This window comes from Carcharodon carcharias, chromosome 5 (genome assembly GCF_017639515.1).
Source record: "Carcharodon carcharias isolate sCarCar2 chromosome 5, sCarCar2.pri, whole genome shotgun sequence".
Classification (NCBI taxonomy): Eukaryota; Metazoa; Chordata; class Chondrichthyes; order Lamniformes; family Lamnidae; genus Carcharodon; species Carcharodon carcharias.
In genome coordinates this window covers 65108793-65131280 of record NC_054471.1, presented here as the reverse complement: position 1 = coordinate 65131280, position 22488 = coordinate 65108793, and the positions used below count along the sequence as shown (strand labels likewise).

Here is a 22488-nt window from a genome sequence, read left to right as displayed (position 1 = left end):
AAAAAGCCTCCAGAGAGACTGAATTTGCAAATAGTTTATTTATGTAAATAGTCGATATATTGTAAAGATTGTAAATCTTAATTTCAAGTGAAGAGGGAGGGGTGTGGTAATCTGAGTTACTATACACCTTTAATAGAATATGAGCACTTTGACCACGTGACTGTATTATCCGTTTGCTGTGTAGCACGGGCTACAATGTTAATCAGTAGTTTAGAATAGGGTCTGGTTAGAGAAGCACACATGTTAGTGCAGTGTCACTTGTGTTAATGAACAGCATGTTCTTCTTCTTACATTGGTCTCTGTGTCTGCAGCATCTTGTTTTATCAACTTACTCACCAGTAGGTAGGCGTGCAACCATGCTCGCTGAGCAAAGCGACCTGACCGAGAAGGTTGTCAACTTCTGGTGCCTCAAGCTAGTGTACGTCCTTCATGTATGAATCCTGGTAGTTGAGTGTTGGCAGACCATTACGCTATTCAAAGTGGGAAAATGGTGATCACTGGATAGGAACTGTGATTACAAATAATTTACTTCCACATTCTGACTGCGTATTGTGAAAATTGCTGACTGACACTGTGTCAATACAAAATAAATGAAATAGATACAGATCAATTGGCTTTATCAAAAATTATATATTTGCATAGTCATTTTCAGATCCAGACCTTGTTTTTAAAAGTTTCCATTTTTTGTTGATAAATCATTTGAGGCAAACAGTTAAACACAACATGAAAAATTGTTTTCTGTTTAAAATCTTCAGAGTGAAATATAATGGGCTGAATCTTCTGAGGAGTAGCAATCATTGTGGGATTGCCACTCCGCCCCTAGTTTTTTGCACTAAGATGGAGGTCCACACTTCTGGTCAGGTCTTCTGAACTGGGCTTCATCAGAAATGCGAAGTGTATCTGTTCTCGGAGCATTCCTTCATATTGCAGGATCGCCGGGAGAAGCCAGGCCAAGCCCCCTTTTTATGGCACTAAGTAGTGTTTAAAGGTCTCAAAGCCACTTTGAGAAGCTACGGAGAGAAAGTAAGGTGAGAGGGTAGGGTGGCAGGTGAGTGGGTGAGGGGGTAGGGTGGTGGGTGAATGGATGAGGGGTTAGGGTAGCCGGTTGGTGGGTGCAGGGATAGGGTGGCAGGTTGGTGGGTGAGGGGAAAGAGTGGCAGGTGGATGAATGAAGGGATAGGGTGGAAGGTAAGTGGTTGAGGGGATAGAATGGCATGGGTGTGGGTGAATGGATAGGGTGGCATGTGGGTGGGTGAGGGGATAGGGTTGCATGTGGGTGGGTGAGAGGGTGGAATGGATAATAATCAGGTAGTCGAGGAAGGAGTTGGGTGGCTGTGGGGGTGCAGTTAGGTCAGGGGTTGAGTTAGGGGATGGGAGGCTAGTTGGTGGGGTTAGGTAGTGGTCAGCGGGGGCGTCGGGGGCTAGTCAGGGGGTCCACTAGGGTGTCAGGGATTGGGAGGGTAATCAGAGCTCATGGTGGGGTAGTCAGGGATTCGGGAGGGTTGCCATGGGGTTGGGAGGGTAGTCGTGGGTGAGGGGTTAGTGTCTGGGGGTAGTCAGGGGGTCCAGTGGGGAGTCTGGGGGGGTCAGTGGTATAGTTACCTAGGAGTTTGAACTGGTTTTAATCCTTCTAACCTTTCCTGAGTATTTCTGGTAAGTGAGTCAGAAACATCTGAAGTCTCCGACAGTAATTCAGAATTTCGGAGGGTTCCAGATGCAGGAGAATTGCCCATTGGAAGTCCAAACTTCCCGGGGCAATTCTTGCATAGTCCGTACGTTGGGATGTCTGAGAAGTACCCCAGCGCATCTTGGGGGATGGCAGGGGGATACCTCCAGGGCACCAACATCCAGAGATCAGAAGTTCAAGGCCTAAGTATTTGACCATACATTTAAACATTGCTGTCTGTAAATTTAGATATGCAATAACCACCTTGTTACTAATTTTGCAGCACCTTTACAATTTAAAACAATACTTGGACTCGCAACCTTTTCTTTAACTTGTCCTTGTTGAAATTGCATAATAATAGTTCTACTTCATTAGAATGGGAATTGTTAATTTAAACTAAGTTGTTTAACCCAATGCCCCTTGTTGGATTATAGAAGTATTGAAAAAGTTAATTAGAAACTCCAAGAATTAAAAACCTATTTAATCTTTCCAGCAGAATGACATTACTGTTCTAATCAGACCCTGAACAGGTTTGGCTTAAAAAAGAACCAGTTCCTTGGGTGTTGCAGTTTTAAATAGAGTCAGAGGATGGTAATTGGAAGAAGCTTTATATAGTCACCTTTCAAAATATCCTGGGAGCAAAATTAAACCCAGGTATCATTGTGCCTTGTACTGTATATGGTTTTATAAATTTCTAATAAGTTCTCATCAAAGATGGAATTTAATCTGCATGTTTCTGCGTCACACTGATTAATACAAATTAAGTCATTTAAGTCATTTAATGGACCATACTTCAATTCACTTTAGAAAGGGAGAACATGTTAATTAATTATTAGTGTGGAGTGACAGCTGACTCTTTGTCCAGATATTTTTATCGGGAAGATCAGAATAATCCATTTTTCTCGGCCATGCCCTAGATGTTTTAGAACTTGCCCTTCTTTCTAGAATCACTCTGTTTGAAGCCCAAGAATAAAGTTGCTTCATATACTTTATAACATTACCTGTATCATCAAGGAAATTGAAACTTTTCGCTGAGTTAAAAGTTTTGATCAGCCATGAGCTTATTGAATGGCGGAGCAGGCTCCAGGGACCAGGTTACCTATTCCCACTCCTAATTCATATGTTTGCATGTTTGGAAGTGTGTTATCAAAGATCAGTTGGTCACTGATGCACAATATGTTCAATAATGGCATTTAAAAGAAAAGTTTACTTGGTAAAATGTCTTAAAGCAGCGGCCCACAATAATTTTCAAAACAACCACATTTAGCTATAGAGTCGTAGAGGTCTACAGCACAGAAAAAGGCCATTCGGCCCATCGAGTCTGCACTGGTCAAACAAGCACCTAACTATTCTAATCCCATTTTCCAGCACTAGGCCCATAGTCTTGTATTCCATGGCAGCGCAAGAGCACATCCAAATACTCCTTAAATGTTATGAGGGTTTCTGCCTCTACCACCCTTTCAGTCAGTGAGTTCCAGATTCCCACCACCCTCTGGGTGAAAAAATTCTTCCTCACATCCCCTCTAAACCTCTTGCCCCTTACCTTAAATCTATCACCCTTGGTTATTGATCCCTCCACTAAGGGGAAAAGTTCCTTCCTGTCTGCCCTATCTATGCCCCTCATAATTTTATATACCTCAATCATGTCTCCCCTCAATCTCCTCTGCTCCAGGAAGATAACCCCAGTCTATCCAATCTCTCCTCATAACTAAAACTCTCCAGCCCAGGCAACATCCTGGTAAATCTCCTCTGCACTCTCTCTAGTACAATCACACCCTTCCCATAATGCGGATTCCAGGACTGCATTCAATACTCTAGCTGTGGCCTAACCAGCGTTTTATACAGTTCCAGCATAACCTCCCTGCTCTTATATTCTATGCTTCGGCTAATAAAGGCAAGTATCCCATATGCCTTCTTAAACACTTTATCTAGCTGTCCCGCTACCTTAAGGGACCGGTGGATATGCACACCAAGGTCCCTCTGTTCCTCGGTACTCCCCAGGGTCCTACCGTTCATTGTGTATTCCCGTGCCTTGTTTGTCCTGCCCAAGTGTATCGCCTCACACTTATCTGGATTAAATTCCATTTGCCACTGATCAGCCCATCTGACCAGTCCGTCTATATCCTCCTGTAGTCTAAGGCTATCCTCCTCACTATTTACCAACCCACCAATTTTTGTGTCCTCCGCGAACTTACTGATCAACCCTCCTACATTCAAGTCTAAATCTTTTATATATACCACAAACAGCAAGGGACCCAACACCGATCCCTGTAGAACTCCACTGGACACAGTCATCCAGTCACAAAAACACCCTTCGACCATCATCCTCTGTTTCCTGCCACTCAGCCAATTCTGGATCCAATTTGCCAAATTGCCTTGGATCCCATGGGCTCTTACCTTCGTTATCAGTCTCCCATGCCGGACTTTAACAAAGCCTTGATGACGTCCAAGTAGACTACATCAAATGCATTCCTGTCATCTACACACCTGGTCACCTTTTCAAAAAATTCAATCAAATTGGTCAGACATGACCACCCCTTAACAAAGCCATGCTGACTGTCCTTGGTTAATTCCTGCCTCTCCAAGTAGATTAACTCTGTCCCTCAGAATTGCTTCCAATAGTTTCCCCACCACTGAGGTTAGACTGACTGGCCTGTAGTTACCTGGTTTATCTCTTCCTCCCTTCTTGAATAACGGTAAAACATTGGCTGTCCTCCAGTCCTCTGGCACCTCTCCTGTGGCCAGAGAGGTATTGAAAATTATTGCCAGTGCCCCTGCTATCTCCTCCCTTGCCTCACTCAACAGCCTGGGATACATTTCATGCGGGCCTGGAGATTTATCTACTTTTAAGCCTGCTCCCTTTCTATGCTAATTTCTTTAATTATATCACAGTCCTTCTGCCTGATTTCCGTACCCACTTTGTCCCTCTCACTTGTGAACACCAACACAAAGTACTCATTTAGAACCCTACCTACGTCTTCAGGCTCCAAACACCAATTAACACTATGGTCCTTAATGGGCCCTACTCTTTCCCTAGTTATCCTCTTACTCTTAATGCACTTGTAAAATAATTTTGGATTTTCCTTTATTTTACCTGCCAATATTTTTTCATGCCTCCTTTTTGCTCTCCTAATTTCCTTTTTAAGTTCCCCCCCTGCACATTCTATACTCCTCTAGGGCTTCCACTGTTTTGAGCCCTCAGTGTCTGCATAAGCCTCCATTTTTCTCTTTATCCAATGCTGTATATGCCTCAACATCCAGGGTTCCTTTATCTTTGCTGGAATATATTGGTCCTGTACTCTCCCTATTTCCTTCTTGAATGAGCTCCGCTGCTCTGACGCAGATTTACTTAAAAGTAACCGCTGTCAGCCCAAATCATATCTGATCTTTTTAAAATCGGCCTCCCCCAATTTAGAACTCTGATTTCTGGCCCATCCTTGTCCTTTTCCATAACATCCTTGAATCTGACTGAGTTATGATCACTATCTGCAAAATATTCCCCCAGTGATACCTCCACCACTTGCATGGCTTCATTCCCTAAAATTAAGTCCAGGACCGCCCCCTCTCTTGTAAGACCTTTTACGTACTGGCTTAAAAAGCTCTCCTGGATGCATTTTAAGAATTCCACTCCCTCTAAACCTATCACACTATGACTAACCCAGTTAATGTTGGGGAAGTTGAAATCCCTCACTATTACTACCCTATTATTTTTACACTTCTCTGAAATTTGTCTACATATCTGCTCTTCTATTTCTCTCTGACTGTTTGGGGGCCTATAGTACACTCCCAGCAATGTGACTGCTGCTTTTTTGTTTTTAAGTTCTACCCATATGGCTTCATTTGAGGAGCCTTCTAAGATGTCATCCCTCCTTACTGCTGTAATTGATTCCTTGATCACTATTGCGATAACCCCTGCTCTTTTCTCTCCTTCCCTGTCTCCCCTATATCCTGGAATATTGAGCTGCCAATCCTGCCCCTCCATGTCCCTGTGACAGCAATGACATCATACTTCCATGTGTTAATTTGTGCCCTCAATTCATCTGCTTGAATAGTCAGGCTCCCTGCATTAAAATAAATACCATCCAACCTTGCCAAACTCCCTTGTGTCTTAACTTGCCTATTATTTCTATGTCTTCCAGACTCACTTGCTTTCTCTTCTAATTTTGGCTGTGCATCTCTCCCTGCTGAACTTCCTCTTAGGATCCCTTCCCCCTGCCAAGTTAGTTTAAACCCTCCCCAACAGCACTAGCAAACCTCCCCCCTAGGATGTTGTTCCCATTCCGGTTCAGGTGCAACCCGTCAGCCTTGTACAGATCCCACCGCCCCGAGAAACGGTCCCAATGTCCCAGAAATCTAAAGCCCTCCCTCCTGCACCATCTCTCCAGCCATGCATTCATCTGGACTAACCTCCTATTTCTATAGTCACCAGCGCATGGCACCGGAAGTAATCCAGAGATTACTACCTTTGAGGGCCTGTATTTTAATCTGCTTCCCTGTTCCCTAAATTCTGCTTGCAACACCTCATCCCTCTTTCTACCTATGTTGTTGGTACCAATACAATCTCTGTCTGTTTGCTCTCCCCCTTTAGAATGTCCTGCAGCCGTTCAGTGACATCCTTGACCCTGGCACCAGGGAGGCAATGTACTACCCTGGAGTCACGTTTATGGCCACAGAAACGTGAGAGAGAGAAAGAGGGACAGAGAGAGAGAGAGAGAGAAAAGACAGAGGGAGAGAAACAGAGAGAGAGAGAGGGTGCAGGTTCTTTTCAACAATCCATCCAATATTTTGAGCAGCACCATTTGTTATTTTGAATATAGATGTTGTTTCTGAGCTTGTAGCAATGGGCTTTATATTATGTGCCTGTATTGGGTGTTTTTTGGGCAGGGAGGGACGTAAAATAGGGCGGATGTCCACCTCTCTACCTTTCCTTCCAGCCCTGAGCTCACCCCTATAATAAGGGGTGGGTGAGTGCCAAAATTGGCAGCCTGCCCACCATATTCAAATAAGTAATCAAGGGTCAATGAGGCTTGTTATCAAGCTAATTGACCCTGATAATACACTACCCACGCCATAAAACGTTTGGTGTGGGTTGTCGAATGGGAATGGGCAGCCCAATTGTTTTACAAAGTGCTTCAGAGGGTGGGAAGGAAGGGGGATTCGACCTTCGGTGGCTGCCCTTTGCCAATCGCAGGGCAGCCCCCCCAAGCTGGAACCCTCCCCTTCCTTCCTACCCATCCGCAGTCTTAAACCCACCCCCGCCTCCCCTGCCCCCTCCCCCTCCCTGAGCTACCTATACCCTCCTGCTCAAGACCCTGGACTTACCTACTCTGGTGTCCATGAGCCACCTTCTTACTCGTTGCAGTCCTGGCAGCGGCATTTGATATGCTCTGGGCACTGCTTGGAGTGATGGAGCTGCTGGCCAATCAGATTGCCTGATAGCTCCAGGGGGCAGGATCTCCTCCCCAGTGAGGGGTAGAAGTCCCACATCTCCCACTTCTAGCTGCCCTGCAGAGCTTCATGGCTGTGGGGTGAGTCGGGGTGGATCGTGTTGGTTTCACACTGTCTTTGTTTCTGGGGATGGGGTGCCGGGTGGTGTGGTGGTGGTGAGCCATCTGTCCTCCCTTTATTATTCAGCCCAACGTCTTGATAAAAATGCTTCCCTTCTAGTCTGCTTCCCTAAGCATTCACCTCTTTCCTCTGCGGTGGAGCTTGTGTATGTGTTTGTTTTAATTCATTCATGGAACATGGACCTCTTTATTGCCCATCCCTAATTGCCCCTAATCTCCTATTTGAATACAACTGAATGGCTTGCTCGACCATTTCAGAGGGCTGGTCAAGAATCAACCACATTGCTGTGGTTCTGACATCATGTGTAGGCAAGACCAGAAAAGAATGGCAGATTTCCTCCTGTAAAGGACATTGGTGAACCAAATGGATTTTTTGATAATCCGGTAGTTTTGTGATGACCATTGCCGATTCCAGCTGATTTTAAATTCCAGATTTTTTTAAAAATATTTAAATTTCCTAGCTACCATGGTATCACTGAATATTTAAAAAGATTTAGATAGATTCTTGCTTAAGAAGGGAGTCAAAAGTTACAGGGGGGTAGACAGGAAAGTAGAGCTGAGGCCACAATCAGATCAGCCATGACCTTTTCAAATGATGGAGCAGGCCCAAGGGACTGAATGGCTTAATCCTGCTCCTAATTTGTATGTCTGTATGTTCTTATGGTAGAATTTGAACGCATGTCTCCCGTTATTTAATTCAGCCTCTGAATTACTAGTCCAGCATGTGTGGTAATGTTTTGTTGGGTGTGCGTGGGGGGGGGGGGTGGGAGGGGTGGGGGGGTATTGCTGCTGTGCTTCATTATACGGTGATTTAAGGATTTTATATTACCAAAAAAATGGAAATTGAAATTAACTATAGACTCGGATTAGTTTCATTAATCATGTACAGCTGCACTAATGAGATTTTTTTTATTGAGCGAGACATTATTTCTGATTTTTCAACATGCATTTACAAATTAATTTGGTGTCACCCAAATGAGTGAAATTACTGATCTGATTAGAGAGATTCTGATCTTTGCAACGCCCGAGCATAAATCGCTGTTCTGGATTTGCACCTGGATTCTTCACCTCCTGTCATTAGCCTTTCTGTTGTTCTGTGGCAGGAAAAGTTGATGAAGACTACCTCTTGTTCAGTCCTATATCATAGTTTTAGTTAGTTGTTCAGTCTTTTTTCTTGAAAGTTTCTAAAGTTTGGCTTTCTAAAAGGACCTTTTCTTTTCAGGTTACAAGAGAAATGGGAGAAGAATATTGGCGTGCACGGCATGACTCTTCCAGTGAACACCTGCCTGCAGTTGTTACTCATACTAGCTTCTTCAACTGCCTCTCTCCCTCTGTCACTACAGAACATGAACTCATTTAAGGTACTGATTTCTGTGTGGGCAAAATATGTGTATTGTGGCAAATATTAACTCATTAGGCATATTAAATTAATTTGGCGGGGGATGGGATACGGATGGAGGTATAGTAGGGGATGATGTACAGACTAGTATAGAAGAAAAATCAAGTCAGTCTGGAAGGCAGAATATATATAGTCAAGTTAAGGCACAAGGGAGCATAGCAAGGCTGGATGGCATTTATTTTAATGCAAGGAGTCTTGTGAGTAAGGCGGTTGAAGGTGTTGATTAACACATGGGATATGATATCATTGCTATCACAGAGACATGGTTGAGGGAGGGGCAGGACTGGCAGCTCATTATTCCTGGGTATAGAATTTTCAGGCAAGATGGGGGGGTGGGGTGGGGGTGTAAAACAGCAGGTGGTATTGCAGTGTTGATCAAGGAGTCAATTACTGCAATAAAGAGGGATGATATCTTAGAAGTTTCCTCAAATGAGGCCATAGGGTAGAATTAAAAAAAGGGCAATCATATTGCTGGTAGTGTACTATAGGTCCCCAAACTGTCAGGGAGAGATAGAAGGGCAGGTATGTAGGCAAATTTCAGAGAAGTGTAAAAATAATAGGGTAATAATATTAGGGGCAACTTCCCCAATATTAACTGGGATAGACAAGGTGTGAAAGGCTGAGAGGGGGCGGAATTATTAAAATGTATCCAGGAGAGCTTTTTAAGATAGCACATAGAAAGCCCCACAAGGGAAGGGGCGATACTGGACCTAGTTTTAGGGAATGAAGCTGGGCAAATGGTAAAAGTGTCAGTGGAGGAGCATTTTAGTGATAGTGACCATAACTCTGCAAGATTTAAGGCAGTTATGGGAAAGGACAAAGATGGGCTGGAAATAAAGGTTCTGAATTGGGGGAAAGCCAATTTTAATATGGTAAGACAGGGTCTGGCCAAAGTGGGCTGGGAGCAGCTACTTGTTGGAAAATCTACAACGGAGCAGTGGGAGTTATTCAAAAAGAAAATAATGAGAGTGCAGGGCAAACATGTACCCATAAGGGTGAAGGATAGGACCAATAAGTCCAGAGAACCCTGGATGTCGAGGAATGTACAAGATTGGATAAGGAAAGAAAGGGAAGCTTATGGTGATACCGAGGGTTCAAAACAGCGGAAGCCCTAGAGGAGTATTGAAAGTATAGGGGGTTACTTAAAAAGAAATTAGGAGAGCGAAGAAGGGGCAGGGAAAAACACTGGTGGGTAAAATAAAGGAAAATCCAAAGGCATTTTATAAGTATATTAGGGGAAAGAGGATAACCAGGGAAAGAGTAGGGCCCATCAGGGACCAAAGTGGCAATCTGTGGAGGAGCCGGAAGATGTAGGTGAGGTTTTAAATGAGTACTTTGCATCTGTATTCACTATGGAGAAGGATGATGTAGGTATAGAAATCAGGGAGGGGGACTGTGATATACTTGAACAAATTAGCATTGAGAGGGAGGAGGTATTAGCAGTTTTAGCGGGCTTAAAAGTGGATAAATCCCCAGGCCCAGATGAGATGTATCCCAGACTTCTGTGGGAGGCAATGGAGGAGATTGCAGGGATCCTGACATTAATTTTCAAATCGTCTATGGCCAGAGGAGAGGTGCCAGAGGACGGGGGACAGCTAATATTGTACCATTATTCAAGAAGAGTGGTAGAGATAAACAGTAAATTATAAGCCAGTGAGTCTAACATTAGTAGTCGGGAAACTTTTGGAAAAATTTCTGAGGGACAGAATTAATCTCCAAATGGTGAGGCAAAGATTAATCAAGGATAGTCAGCATGGCTTTGTCAGAGGGAAATCATGTCAAACAAATTTGATTGAATTTTTCGAGGAGGTGTGGAGATGTGGGTAGTGCAGTTGATGTAGGCTACATGGACTTCAGTAAGGCTTTCAGAAGCATAGAAACTAGGAGCAGGAGTAGGCCATTCAGCCCTGCGAGCCTGTTCTGCCATTCAATATGATCAAAGCTGACCTTCTATCTCAATGCCATATTCCCGCTTTCCTCTCCAAGGTCAACAAGGTCTCACATGGGAGGCTGGTCAAGAAGGTAAGAGCCCATGGGATCCAGGGCAATTTGGCAGATTGGATCCAAAATTGGCTCAGTGGCAGGGGGCAGAGGGTGATGGTCGAAGGTCCTTTTGTGACTGGAAGCCTGTGTCCAGTGGTGTACCGCAGGGTATGGCGCTGGGCCCCTTGCTGTTTGTAGTGTACATTAATGATCTAGACATGAATGTAGGAGAATGTATCACTAAATTCGCAGATGACACGAAAATCGGTGGTGTGATAAATAGCGAGGAGGAAAGCCTTAGACTACAGGACGATGTCGACGAGCTGGTCAGATGGGCAGAACAATGGCAAATGGAATTTATTCATTCCTGTGAGATTATGCATTTTAGGAGGACTAACAAAGCAAGGGAGTACATGATGAATGGTAGGACCCTAGGAAGTACAGAAGATCAGAGGGACCTTGGTGTGCATGTCCACAGATCCTTGAAGGCAGCAGGACAGGTAGATAAGGTGGTTAAGAAGACATATGGGATACTTGCCTTTATTAGTCGAGGCATTGAATACAAGAGCAGGGAGGTTATAATGGAGCTATATGATGGAGCTGTGTTTGTTAGACCACATCTGGAATACTGTGTGCAGTTCTGGTCGCCACAGTGTAAGAAGAATATGTTTGCATTGGAGAGGGTGCAGAGAAGATTCACCAGGGTGTTGCCTGGGCTGGAGCGTTTCAACTATGAAGAGAGACTGGATAAGCTGGGGTTGTTTTCCTTAGAGCAGAGAAGGCTGAGGGGGGACCTGATTGAGGTGTACAAAATTATAGGGGCATAGATAGGGTAGATAGGAAGAAACTTTTCCACTTAGTAGAGTGGTCAATAACCAAGGAAAGAGATTTAAGGTAAGGGCAGAAGGCTTAGAGGGGATTTGAAGAAAAAGCTTTTCACCCAGAGGGTTGGTGGGTAGTATCTGGAACTCACTGCCTGAAAGGGTGGTAGAGGCAGGAACCCTCACAACATTTAAGAAGTATTTAGGTGAACACTTGAAACGCCATAGCATACAGAGCTACAGGCCAAGTGTTGGAAAATGGGATTAGAGTAGATAGGGGCTTGATGACCAGTGTGGACACAATGGGCCGAAGGGCCTCTTTCTATGCTATAAAACTTTATGACTATGACTATCTATAACTATGATGATAACCTCATTACAGCCTTGGTCCAAACATGGACAGAAGACCTGAACTCAGTAGGTGAGGTGGGAGTGGGAGAGGGGCCTGCTTTATGGGCACTTCATGGCAATGGCTGCCCCTGTGGCTATGGTGCTGCTGCTGGAGCATACAACTGTCCGATTACATGGGCAGCCTGCTTGGCCCTGGCACATTAAAATAAAAAACTCAATTGGCCTTTTGGTGCTCTCCTCTTCTTCCTGCAGCCTCAGCACTAGCCACCTCTATCAATGGATAATTTTTGGTGAACTGTACTTTAATTTTTTTTTCTCTTGTTCATGGGATGTGGGCTTCGCTGGCTGGACCAGCATTTATTGCCCATCCCTAATTGCTGTTGAGAAGGTGGTGGTGAGCTGCCTTCTTGAGTCACTGCAGTCCATGTGACCATTGACCAGAAACTGAACTGGACTAGCCATATAAATTCTGTGGGTACAAGAGCAGGTCAGAGGCAAGGAATCCTGCGGTGAGTAACTCACCCCCTGACTCCCCAAATCCTGTCCACCATATTTAAGGCGCAAGTCAGGAGTGTGATAGCATACTCCCCACTTGCCTGGATGAGTGCAGCTCCCACAACACTCAAGCTTGACACCATTCAGGACAAAGCAGCACTGCGTCCAGAAACATTCATTCCATCCAGCATCGATGCACTGTGGCAGCAGTGTGTACCCTGTACAAGATGCACTGCAGGAATTCACCAAGCCTCCTTAGACACACCCACGACAACTACTATCTAGAAGGACAAGGGCAGCAGATAGATGGGAACACTACCACCTAGAAGTTCCCCTCCAAGCCACTCATCATCCTGACTTGGAAATATATCGCCGTTCCTTCACTGTTGCTGGGTCAAAATCCTGGAAATCCCTCCCTAACAGTACTGTGGGTGTACCTACACCACATGCACTGCAGCAATTCAAGATGATGGCTCACCACCACCTTCTTGAGGGCAATTAGGTTGGATAATAAATGCTGGCCTAGCCTGCGATGCCCACATCCTATGAATAAAAAAAAGTGCCAGGCCATGAGGTTATAGATTGTAGTTGCCTATAATTCTGCTGCTGCTGATGGCCACACAGCACTTCATGGATGTCCAGTCTTGAGTTGCTAGATCTTTTTGAGATCTATCCCACTTAACACGGTGGCAGTGACACACAACACAATGGAGAGTATCCTTAATGTGAAAACGGGACTTCGTCTCCAGAATGACTGTATGGTTGTTACTCCTACCGTCAAGAATAGATTCATCTGCGGCAAGGAGATGGGTGAGGATGAGGTCAAGTATGTTTTTCCGTCTTGTTGGCTCCTTCAACATCTGCCACAGACCCAGTCTAGCATCTATGTCCTTTAGGACTCAGCCAGCTCAGTCAGTAGTGGTGCTGCTGAGCCACTCTTGGTGGTGGACATTGAAGACTCCATCCCGAGTACATTCTGCTACCCTTGCTACTCTCGTTGCTCCCTCCAAGTTGTATTCAACGTGGAGGAGTACTGATTTACTAGCTGATCGGGTGGAGGGGGTTGAGGAAGGTTGGTGGTGGTCGTGGTGGTGGTAATCAGCAGGAGGTTTCCTTGCCTATCTTTGAACTGATGCTATGAGACTGCATGGGGGTCCAGAGTCGATGATATACCCCTGTGCCACCATTTATGCTGGGTATGCCCTGTCTCACTGACAGGACATACGCTGGGATGGTGATGGTGGTGTCTGGGACATTATCTGTAAGATTATGATTCCGTGAGTATGACTATGTCAGGCTGTTGGTTGACTAGTCTTTGGGACAGCTCTCCCAATTTTGACACAAGCCCCCAGATGTTAGTAAGGAGGACTTTGCAGTGCCAACAGGGCTGAGTTTGCGGTGGATGCCGAGTGGTCCATCCGGCTTCATTCCTTCCTGGAGTCTTCGTAGCCATTTGGTACAATTGAGTGGCTTGCTAGGCCATTTCAGAGTGGGTCTGGAGTCACATGTAGGCCAGGTAAGGACAACAGATTTCCTTCCCTAAAGGGAGGGCATAGTGAACCAGATGGGTTTTTACGACAGTTGTTTCATAGTCATCATTATTAGACTTCTAATTCTAGATATGTATTGAGTTCAACTTCCACCATCTGCTGTGGTGGAATTCGAACCTGGGTCCCCAGAGCCTTACCCTGGGTCTCTAGATAACTAGTCCAGTGACAATACCAATACATCACCGCCCCCCCCCCCCCCAGAGTTAATGTAGGAAAAGGTGTCTTTCTTCTCATATTATTTAGCCCCCGCTGCAAATCCTGTGTGCATATGGACATTGACAGAGGAACAGAGGTAGTCGAGGCTGTAATACCCTTCATGGTGGAATGTAGTTGAGGCAATTAATGGCTGGGTTATGTGAGCAACGTAGCAATAGTGTTTTAGTGTTTGTGGGACCATTACCCCAATATTATGAACTGCCTTCAGAAAGGGACATATGGTAGGTTTTTTCAAGATTGAAAAAAATCTTGCCAAAGCAGTACTTGAAATAGCTTAATACTCACTGCTTTGAATGATTAACAAACAAATGCTTTAGTTGGTACTTACAGGTATTTATATAGCATCTTTAACAGGCACTTCACAGAAGTATTATCAAACAAAATTTGACATTGAGTTCCATAAGGACATATCGGAAAAGATGCACAAAAATTGCTGGGATGTATAATAGAATATTAAGAATTGAAATAAAATCCCTGTGAAATTGCGTTCGAGATAGTAACTTCCCAAAATTGCCACAGCAATAAAAGTAAGGATTGTGCCGGTCAATAATTGACTTGGCCCATTTACCACTTAGTATTTTCCTGTCCACACAGACATTGTACATAACCTAACCCGTTGCTGTGCACAGAGGAATACTGCGCCTGACTGTAATATTTAGTACTAACTAAATATGTCTGTAGCAGCTGATATATTTGCTTTCAGTAGCCATCAAAGTGATCTGAAATGCAGCCTAGTCAGCTACAATTTATTTTATCTACAATTGAACTTTAACATCAACACATAAAAGCATTTCTTGCCCCACATCTGATGGTTTCCTGATCAGTAAGAACTACTGCCCTGATTTTTAACCTTTTTAAAAGGACCTGAACCCCAGTTCTACATCATATTCTTGTATGCAGCGGATGAAGTAGATAGCTGCATGACTTCATCTTCACTGACATTCCATCCTCTAGATTGGATATTCAAAAAAAAAGGCATATTTTTGCCCAGATTAATTGAAACATTTGATTGCGGTGCTTAGCTTCATTAGTCATTAGGAATATTGCTAGCTATTGGTTTGTATCTCTCTCGACATCCTTTGTAAGTAAGAGAAATAGGGACCTCACCTTAGGGTAACAAAACAGTAACAGAATCATAGAAATTTTAATAGAGGAGGAATCTGCTGCTGCTGCTCGCTCCACATTGGAGCTATGTACATCTCAGGTGCAGTATTGAGAGAATGCTGCATTGTTGGAGGTGCTGTATTTCAGATAAGATGTTAAACCAAGGTCCCATATATCTTCTCAGGTATATGAGAAAGATACCATGCCAATATTTCCAAGAAGAGCAGGGGAATTCTTCCCTGCCAATATCTTGACTAATATTTATCCTTCAGCCAGCATCACTAGATGCTGCTCAGGCCTCAGGCGGAGAAGAGGGTTGGTGATGGAGGCCTCAATCAACAGCCTCCTTTCAACATCAGGCACCCCACCCCTCACAATAAAAGGTCTGGACCGTGCAGGTGCTCCTTCCCACCCCCCTCGCACCTCCCAGCCTCCCCATCAACCTCACCACCCCCCCTCTGCCCAACCCCTCGGCTCTCACCTTCTCTCCCCACACTTATGTGGTCTTGGACTCCTGGGACTTAGACTCTCTTGAGGCGGGACTTACTCCCGACTAAGGGGCGGAAGCACTATCTCCAATCATTGACCACCCATTAGAGCATGAAATGGCTAAGGGGAAGACAGAATCAGCAGCGATGCATTCACCGCCAACTCCTTGCATGGCAGGAAGGGAAACCCCACTAGGCCTAGGTTTTGGACACGTTTTCTGTTCTTTTTCAATAATGTATAACTTGTCTGGGTTCCCCTGCATTTACACAAATCTGTCTGCTCCCCTAAATCGCCTGTGCCTTCATAGGGGGTGGCATAGTGGGAGTGTCAGTGGACTAGTAATCCAGAGATCTAAGATAATGCGCTGTGGGTATGGGTTGAAATCCTAACACAGCAGCTGGTGAAATTTAAATTTGGGGAGATGGTAGCACAGTGATAATGTCACTGAACTAGTAATCCAGAGACCCAGACTAATGTTATTGGGACATAGGTTCAAATCCCACCAAGGCAGCTGGTGGAATTTAAATTCAATTAATAAAATCTAGAATTGAAAGGTAGCCATTAGTAATGGCAACTGTGAAATTATCATCAATTATCATAAAAATCCATCTGGTTCACTAATGTCCTTTAGGGAAAGAAATCTACCATCCTTACCTGGCCTGGCCTACATGTGACTCCAGATCCACAGCATTGTGATTGACTGTTAACTGCTCTCTGAAATGGCCTAGCAAGTCTCACAGTTCAAGGGCAAGTAGGGATGGGCAACAAATACTCATTTTGCTAGCGTTGCCCACCTCCCGTGAAAGAAGAAAAAATCCAGCACCTGTATTCGTGTATTCTTCCTTGCAACTTCGCTGTCCCAATTTAATGCCATAAGCAAATTTTCATATTAACCCTTAAATGTTTATCTCCAAATCAAACCAGATCAGCTGAGATATAGAAGCAGGTTTATCTTGCCAGTCTTAGAAACTTCCACTCACTTACTCCCACTGTCCCTCCTGCAGGCATCCTGCTATTATTGTTGTTGCTGGATTACTTCATCTATTAATTGGCACTGATCAAACATTTTTTTTCAAAGTCTAAATGTTTCAAGCCATTGGATTCCTTTTGTCTGTGCATGGTATAATTCTCCCAAAGAATCTAACTTGCCGACTATGGCCTGCATTTTACAAAATCTGAGCTGATTGATCCTTATTAGCCCATGTCGCTTTTGTTGTTCACTAATATTATCCCTTATTGTTGTCTCCAGCAATTTTTCTAGCATGATGTGAGTTAACTGGTCTGTAATTACCTGACTATCCCTTTTCTGAATAGGGTTGTATTATTTATCATCCTCTAGCCCTTTGACACAGTTCCAGTCTTTCAAAGAATTTTGATAGATTATGGTAAGTCTTTTTGCTATCACTAACCAATTTTCTGGATTGATGACCAAGTTGGTGACAGTGTGAGGACCCATTAAACTTCAACATAATTTCCTTTTTGTAACAATTAGTGGTTTCTCCACATATTTCTCAGATATTGGGCAGTCCTCCTTTCCTCTTTCCTCTTGAAGAGCTGCCATCCTGATTAATATTTATCCCTCAAGCATCATCATTAAAAGCAGATTATCTAGTCATTATGTCATTCTGTTTGTGGGACCTTTCTTTCCATCTCTTTATCTATCTCTATCTACCTGTCTACCTGTTTATCTTGTTAGGCCTGGAATATTATGTCCAATTCCGGGCATCACCCTTTCAGAAAGATACCAAGGCCTCGGATGGAATATGGAGAAGTTTTATTATTATGGTACAAGGGATGAGGAACTTCAACTACATGTAGAGATTAGAGATTGAGTACATTGGAATAAACTGTTTCCACTGGCAGGAAAGGTCAGTAACTGAAGACAGAAATACAAGCTAAAAGGGGAAAAACAAAAGAACCAGAGGGGAGATAAGAGATTTTTTTATGCAGAGAGTTATTATGATCTGGAATGCACTGCCTGAAAGGGTGATGTTGAGACAAATGAAAACAACCATCTTCCTTCTTTACCAGATAGGCAGAATAGATATGGTCCACTCATTTTTTACATACGTGTGCATGCATATATATTCAATTTTTTTACACTACATTGAAATTGCGATGAATCAAACTTTGAAGACACGAAATTCCGGTTATGTCAAAACCGTCAACTATTCCCACTGTCAGAATAGCAAGTCCCATAGGATGATGCCTGTGATAAGCCAAAATTTCACACGGGTAACTCTGGATTAGCCAAACTAGCCTAAGCTCGTCATGTGATCGCACCAACCAATGAGAGTGGAGTTAGTCCACCCAAGAGCGTGAAATCATGGAGCGCTGGGCAAGCCATCATATGACGTCGCGATCTCCCTGTGAAAGGACGTGCAAAGCCTGTGCTGACTAAACCTGTGAGAAAATTAAAAGATTTGTCGATGGGAGATTGGTTTCAAACAGGTTATGACTGCACAAGACATCGAGAATGAGGAGGAGCAGGGTGAGGCCAAGAAACATGATGATGAGGCATGTTTCCCTTGCCTGCGGGAGGCCGGCATGTACATTTCAGCAGAGACAACTTGGAAACTCCCCCGGAGGTGGACGATGCTTTAGACTGCACTTTAGCTGAATTTTTCTAATTCACCACACACCACGTTTCAAGAATTTCCCATTAACATAAAAATGAACCTTCGGGTTTGAATGGCAGTTTATGTTGAGTTTTCTGAGATGTAATGGGCCTTGGGCACTGCAGTTGGCTACAGGGATCTAATGATCTAGAGACAGGAACTAAAAGCACCAAATTTCTTGTTCCTGACCTGCTATCCAGCAACTCCCTCAAAGTATGGATATGCAGACGATGTGTGAGGACAAGACTGGGTTATGATAACCCCCACAGTCAAATAGTGTGTAGCCAACTACTCTCCTAGCTTACACATGGAGATCACATGTTTGGGCGAGAACCCTGAACGGCTTTCATAACCATGGAACTGCGTCCCAATAAATGGAAGCACCATTAGGGAAAAGCTGAGGAGAAAGTTGCAGGGAAAAAAGTTACCCATGATGTACATATGGAAAATGGTTTTGTTTCTATGGCACAGTATCACATGGGCAGTGTATTTACACATTCAGCCATCAGGGAGCCCTTAGTTTTTATCTGCTTCTATGTTTGTTCCTTTAATATAATTTGTCAGTACAAGAAGGAAGCTGTGACTAAATTGCTAATTTCAATTTGGCGATGAAAACACAGCACTGACCATGCTATCTTTTTCACAAAATCAAAGTGGTGGATTGTTTTACAACTTAAATTTAAGGGATTTATAAGATTATGTTTAGTGAGATGATATTTTCACTCCCTTGCTTCATTTATAAGTTAGATTATGGTACATTAATGCCTTTGAAATGGAAATCACTTATCCTGTATTATTTGACAATGCCCTCAGTAAATGAGTACTCAGTAATCATATTCTACATGTCTGCCTAAATATATCATTTTGCATCAAAATTGATTTTAATTCTTGCTACCTTCCAAATGTAAGATTACTACTTCAAATTAAGTTTGTTATGCAGCTGAGGAAAACATGAATCACTACAGAAATCTATTTTGTTCCTCGCCACAGGAGTTCAAAGTACTTTGGTACTTCTTAAATAACAAGCTTAGAGAACTCAAAGGAAATTAGGGCAAAAGTAATCTTTTTTACATTTTCTGGAGCTATAACTAAATCTTTTTTTTGTGTTTCTAAAATCTGTCATAAAACTCTTAGAAGGGTAATTGGAATACCATAAAGGACAAAGCTACAGCCTCCTATATCTATTTAATGGAGAGTGAAATATCACAGCACCCAATTTGGTAGCAATGATTTTTTTGTAAATCTATAATTTGACTTAATTACCCATGTATGAATAATGACCTTTCCCTTCACACAATACATTGGCAGACACAGTAAATCATTCCATTGGTTTTTGGTGTTAATAATGCAGCAATGCATGTTATCCTTTTGTCACACTGAAAGCAGTTTTAACCCTTTGGTCGTTCTTTTGTATTGCAATTTTTAATTGTGGTGATTTTAAAAAAAAATAATGATTAAAAGAACAGCAGTACCTGATTTCAAGATTACGTATGCCTCTCCTACCATTTTAACCGGATGGTTATGAATCTCCCTACATGTTTATACATAGACCTTCTGATTGTGGGTTTTATTTTTCCCTGAACTTGGATCAAAGAAATCAAGCGAAATTGGACGTGCACGAATGTGGGCTTTCTCATGTTAGAAATACAGCAAAGTGTTAATAATCAGAAAATCTTGGACCTATGTTCCAAAAATTTTCTGATAACACTGCTGTTAATTGCACTGGGATGTTTTACTATGCCAAAGGCACTATATAAATGCAAGTTGATCGGCAAACTAATTTTGAAAGGAAAAATACCATGTGTAGTTAATATTGTTCTCAAAGCTTAAAATGGATTTTGTTTCATCTATTCTGTCCCCAGTGTCTTTTCACCTGCATCAAACCAGAACTGAAGGACAACATTGACATTTTTGATCTTGATTTTGAATTTATTCTTTTTGGGTGTAGAGCTTTTATAAAAACCACAGACTGGAATCTTTTCGGCAGGTAAATATTTAATGAACATGTAAAACTCGAAGCATTTCTTCTGTTGACTGGGTGGCTGAGAAACGATGGGCTGGATTCTCATGGAGTCAGGGGGACTCGGTGGAAGTGGAAAAAATTGCAGCCGGGACCCGATTCTGGGATGCCCGACCCATTTCCCGGCGCCCCAGATTTTCATCAGTGTGGAGTAAGGGTGCGGGCTAGTGCCTGTTGCAAACCTGCACCCTGCATTGCTGACCTGGCCGTCTCCATTGCTGGGATAGGCCTGCCCTGGTCCTCCGTAATTTTCATGGAGTCGAACCAGCTTTGAAAGGACTCGTGTTTTACAGCTCCTCAGGGGTTATGTGAATTGCAGGGCAGAATTATTGCAGGTTTGCACTAAGTGCAGTAGCGGGCAGGGAAAAGGACATTTTACCCGCTGGCCACAATGGCGGCTTTTCACGCCGTATTGTCCACTTCCCGCCTCATTAATAATGCAGTCACAGAAAACACGCCATATCACTGGTGGGCAGGCTCTGAATCACCCGTCATATTGTTACCTCGCTGTTACCTCACTCTGGGCACTGTATCTAAATTGCAGTCGCGCACACAATTCTCAATGATTACAGCCCAGGACTGCTCCAGTGAAGACATGGCCCTGAAAGCCAAGAAGAGTTCAGTGACCCGTCACTGGAATGCCTTTCGGAGGCCTGCCGTGATGTCCTGCACCCTTGCTGTGGCCGCAGGAGGTCCTGCAATCTTACCACTCCAGCTTGGGGCAGTGGTGGTCAGCGCCAATGCTGCAATGAAGAGGTCAGGCATCCAGTGCATAAAGAGGTTGAATGATTTCATCTGTGCCATCAGGGTAAGGCAACAATCTCATCATTCTAAATTCACACACCCACAAGGTCATCACATTTTCACTGGCATCTCACTCACTACCAGTGCAAGGGACATCACCACTCACACTCTTACACACACCCTCACATTTCAATCTGGGCTCACCTCCTCTGGAGACTGCCCCTTTAGCCTGCACCATCTTGAGGCCACTTGCACAGATCAACATGTGCCCCCACACACTCCCTGGGATACCCTCTTCCCTGGTTCAGCCCTCAGCCTGCAGCATCTTCCCTTGCCCGAGGCCTCTTCTCCCCCTTCGCCAAACAAGCCCTAGTCCTGCAGCTGTTGAAAAGCCACCCCCGCCTTACGGCTGGTCTGGTAGGTAGAGACTTGCCCATGATCCCCTCTTTGCTGCCTGCGAAGCCTGGCTCTGATGACTGCAAGTGCTGCCCGAAGCAAGGCAGGCAAACAAACCTCGAAGTCCTGAGTGAAGTGCAGATCACCAGGTGCATGTCACTTTTGGGCAGTTGCGAAACACGGCGTGCAATCAGATGATCCAGCGTGGGATGATGATTCTGCCAGGCAGGAAATTATATGCATATGTATTAAAATGACGTTCCCAACATCAGGAAATGCAGCCTGCCATTCACGGGTGGAGTGGACAATTACAAACTGGTTTCACGACGTTGTGGAACTGATTTTTGGCTTTCCCGCCATATTTTCCGCTCATGCCCGCCATGACGCCTGACGCCAAGGGCGACAGAAAATTCTGGCTATAGTCTGGATGAGGGAACCTTTTGAAAGGTAAATTCAAAAGGTCTTACTCATCTCCCCATGCCAAGCTATGGCCCTCTACCTACCAGCCCCCCTGCCCCTCATGGCTCCTCATACTCTCCATGCCAAGTTATAGTTCTCTATCTATGGCTATAGCTTAGCAGGGAGAGTATGAGTGGTCATGGAGGTTGGGTGGAAGGACATGAGGTGGCATAAGTTGGCATGGATGGGCCATGGGGGTGTGTGTGGATTGTGAGGGCTAGAGGGCTGTTTTTTGTTTTGCTGGCAGTATTATAACTGGGACAAAGTCTCAGAACATTGAGGTGGGCTGTTTAAACAGCCTGTCTTGGCACTCAGCAATTCCTGTGAATGCCTCTGCATTGTTTCTGGGGTAAGCCGGCCCGACATCAGTCGGCATTTGCCCCCCCCCAAAATGAAAGACCTGTCTTCACTGGCATTTTCGCCCAAGGCATGTGGGCCAAGCCAGGAAATCTCCCAACACCCACTATCCGCCTCTAGGGATGTTCCAGTCCAATTAGTCACATTTGTAAATTGCTTTTCAAATTTGCAAACTAGAAGAACCACCATGCAATACAACTTATCCATTAGTTTTTATGATGAGATCAAACAAGTTCTTTGTACTGTACCTGTT

General features: G+C 44.0%; 1 protein-coding gene across 7 annotated transcripts in view; it reads left to right on the top strand.

Moving 5' to 3' along the window:
• The window catches only part of ube3d (ubiquitin protein ligase E3D), a 217819-nt gene that overhangs the window by 142748 nt on the left and 52583 nt on the right, over nucleotides 1–22488 (top strand). For 6 of the 7 annotated variants that reach the window (XM_041188678.1, XM_041188680.1, XM_041188681.1 and 3 more), the window contains one exon: nucleotides 8456–8594. The exons of the other annotated variant lie outside the window; for it this stretch is intronic. In XM_041188678.1, the coding sequence (XP_041044612.1) occupies nucleotides 8456–8594 (139 nt within the window). The remainder of the gene's footprint in view (nucleotides 1–8455; nucleotides 8595–22488) is intronic. 7 annotated transcript variants of the gene reach the window in all.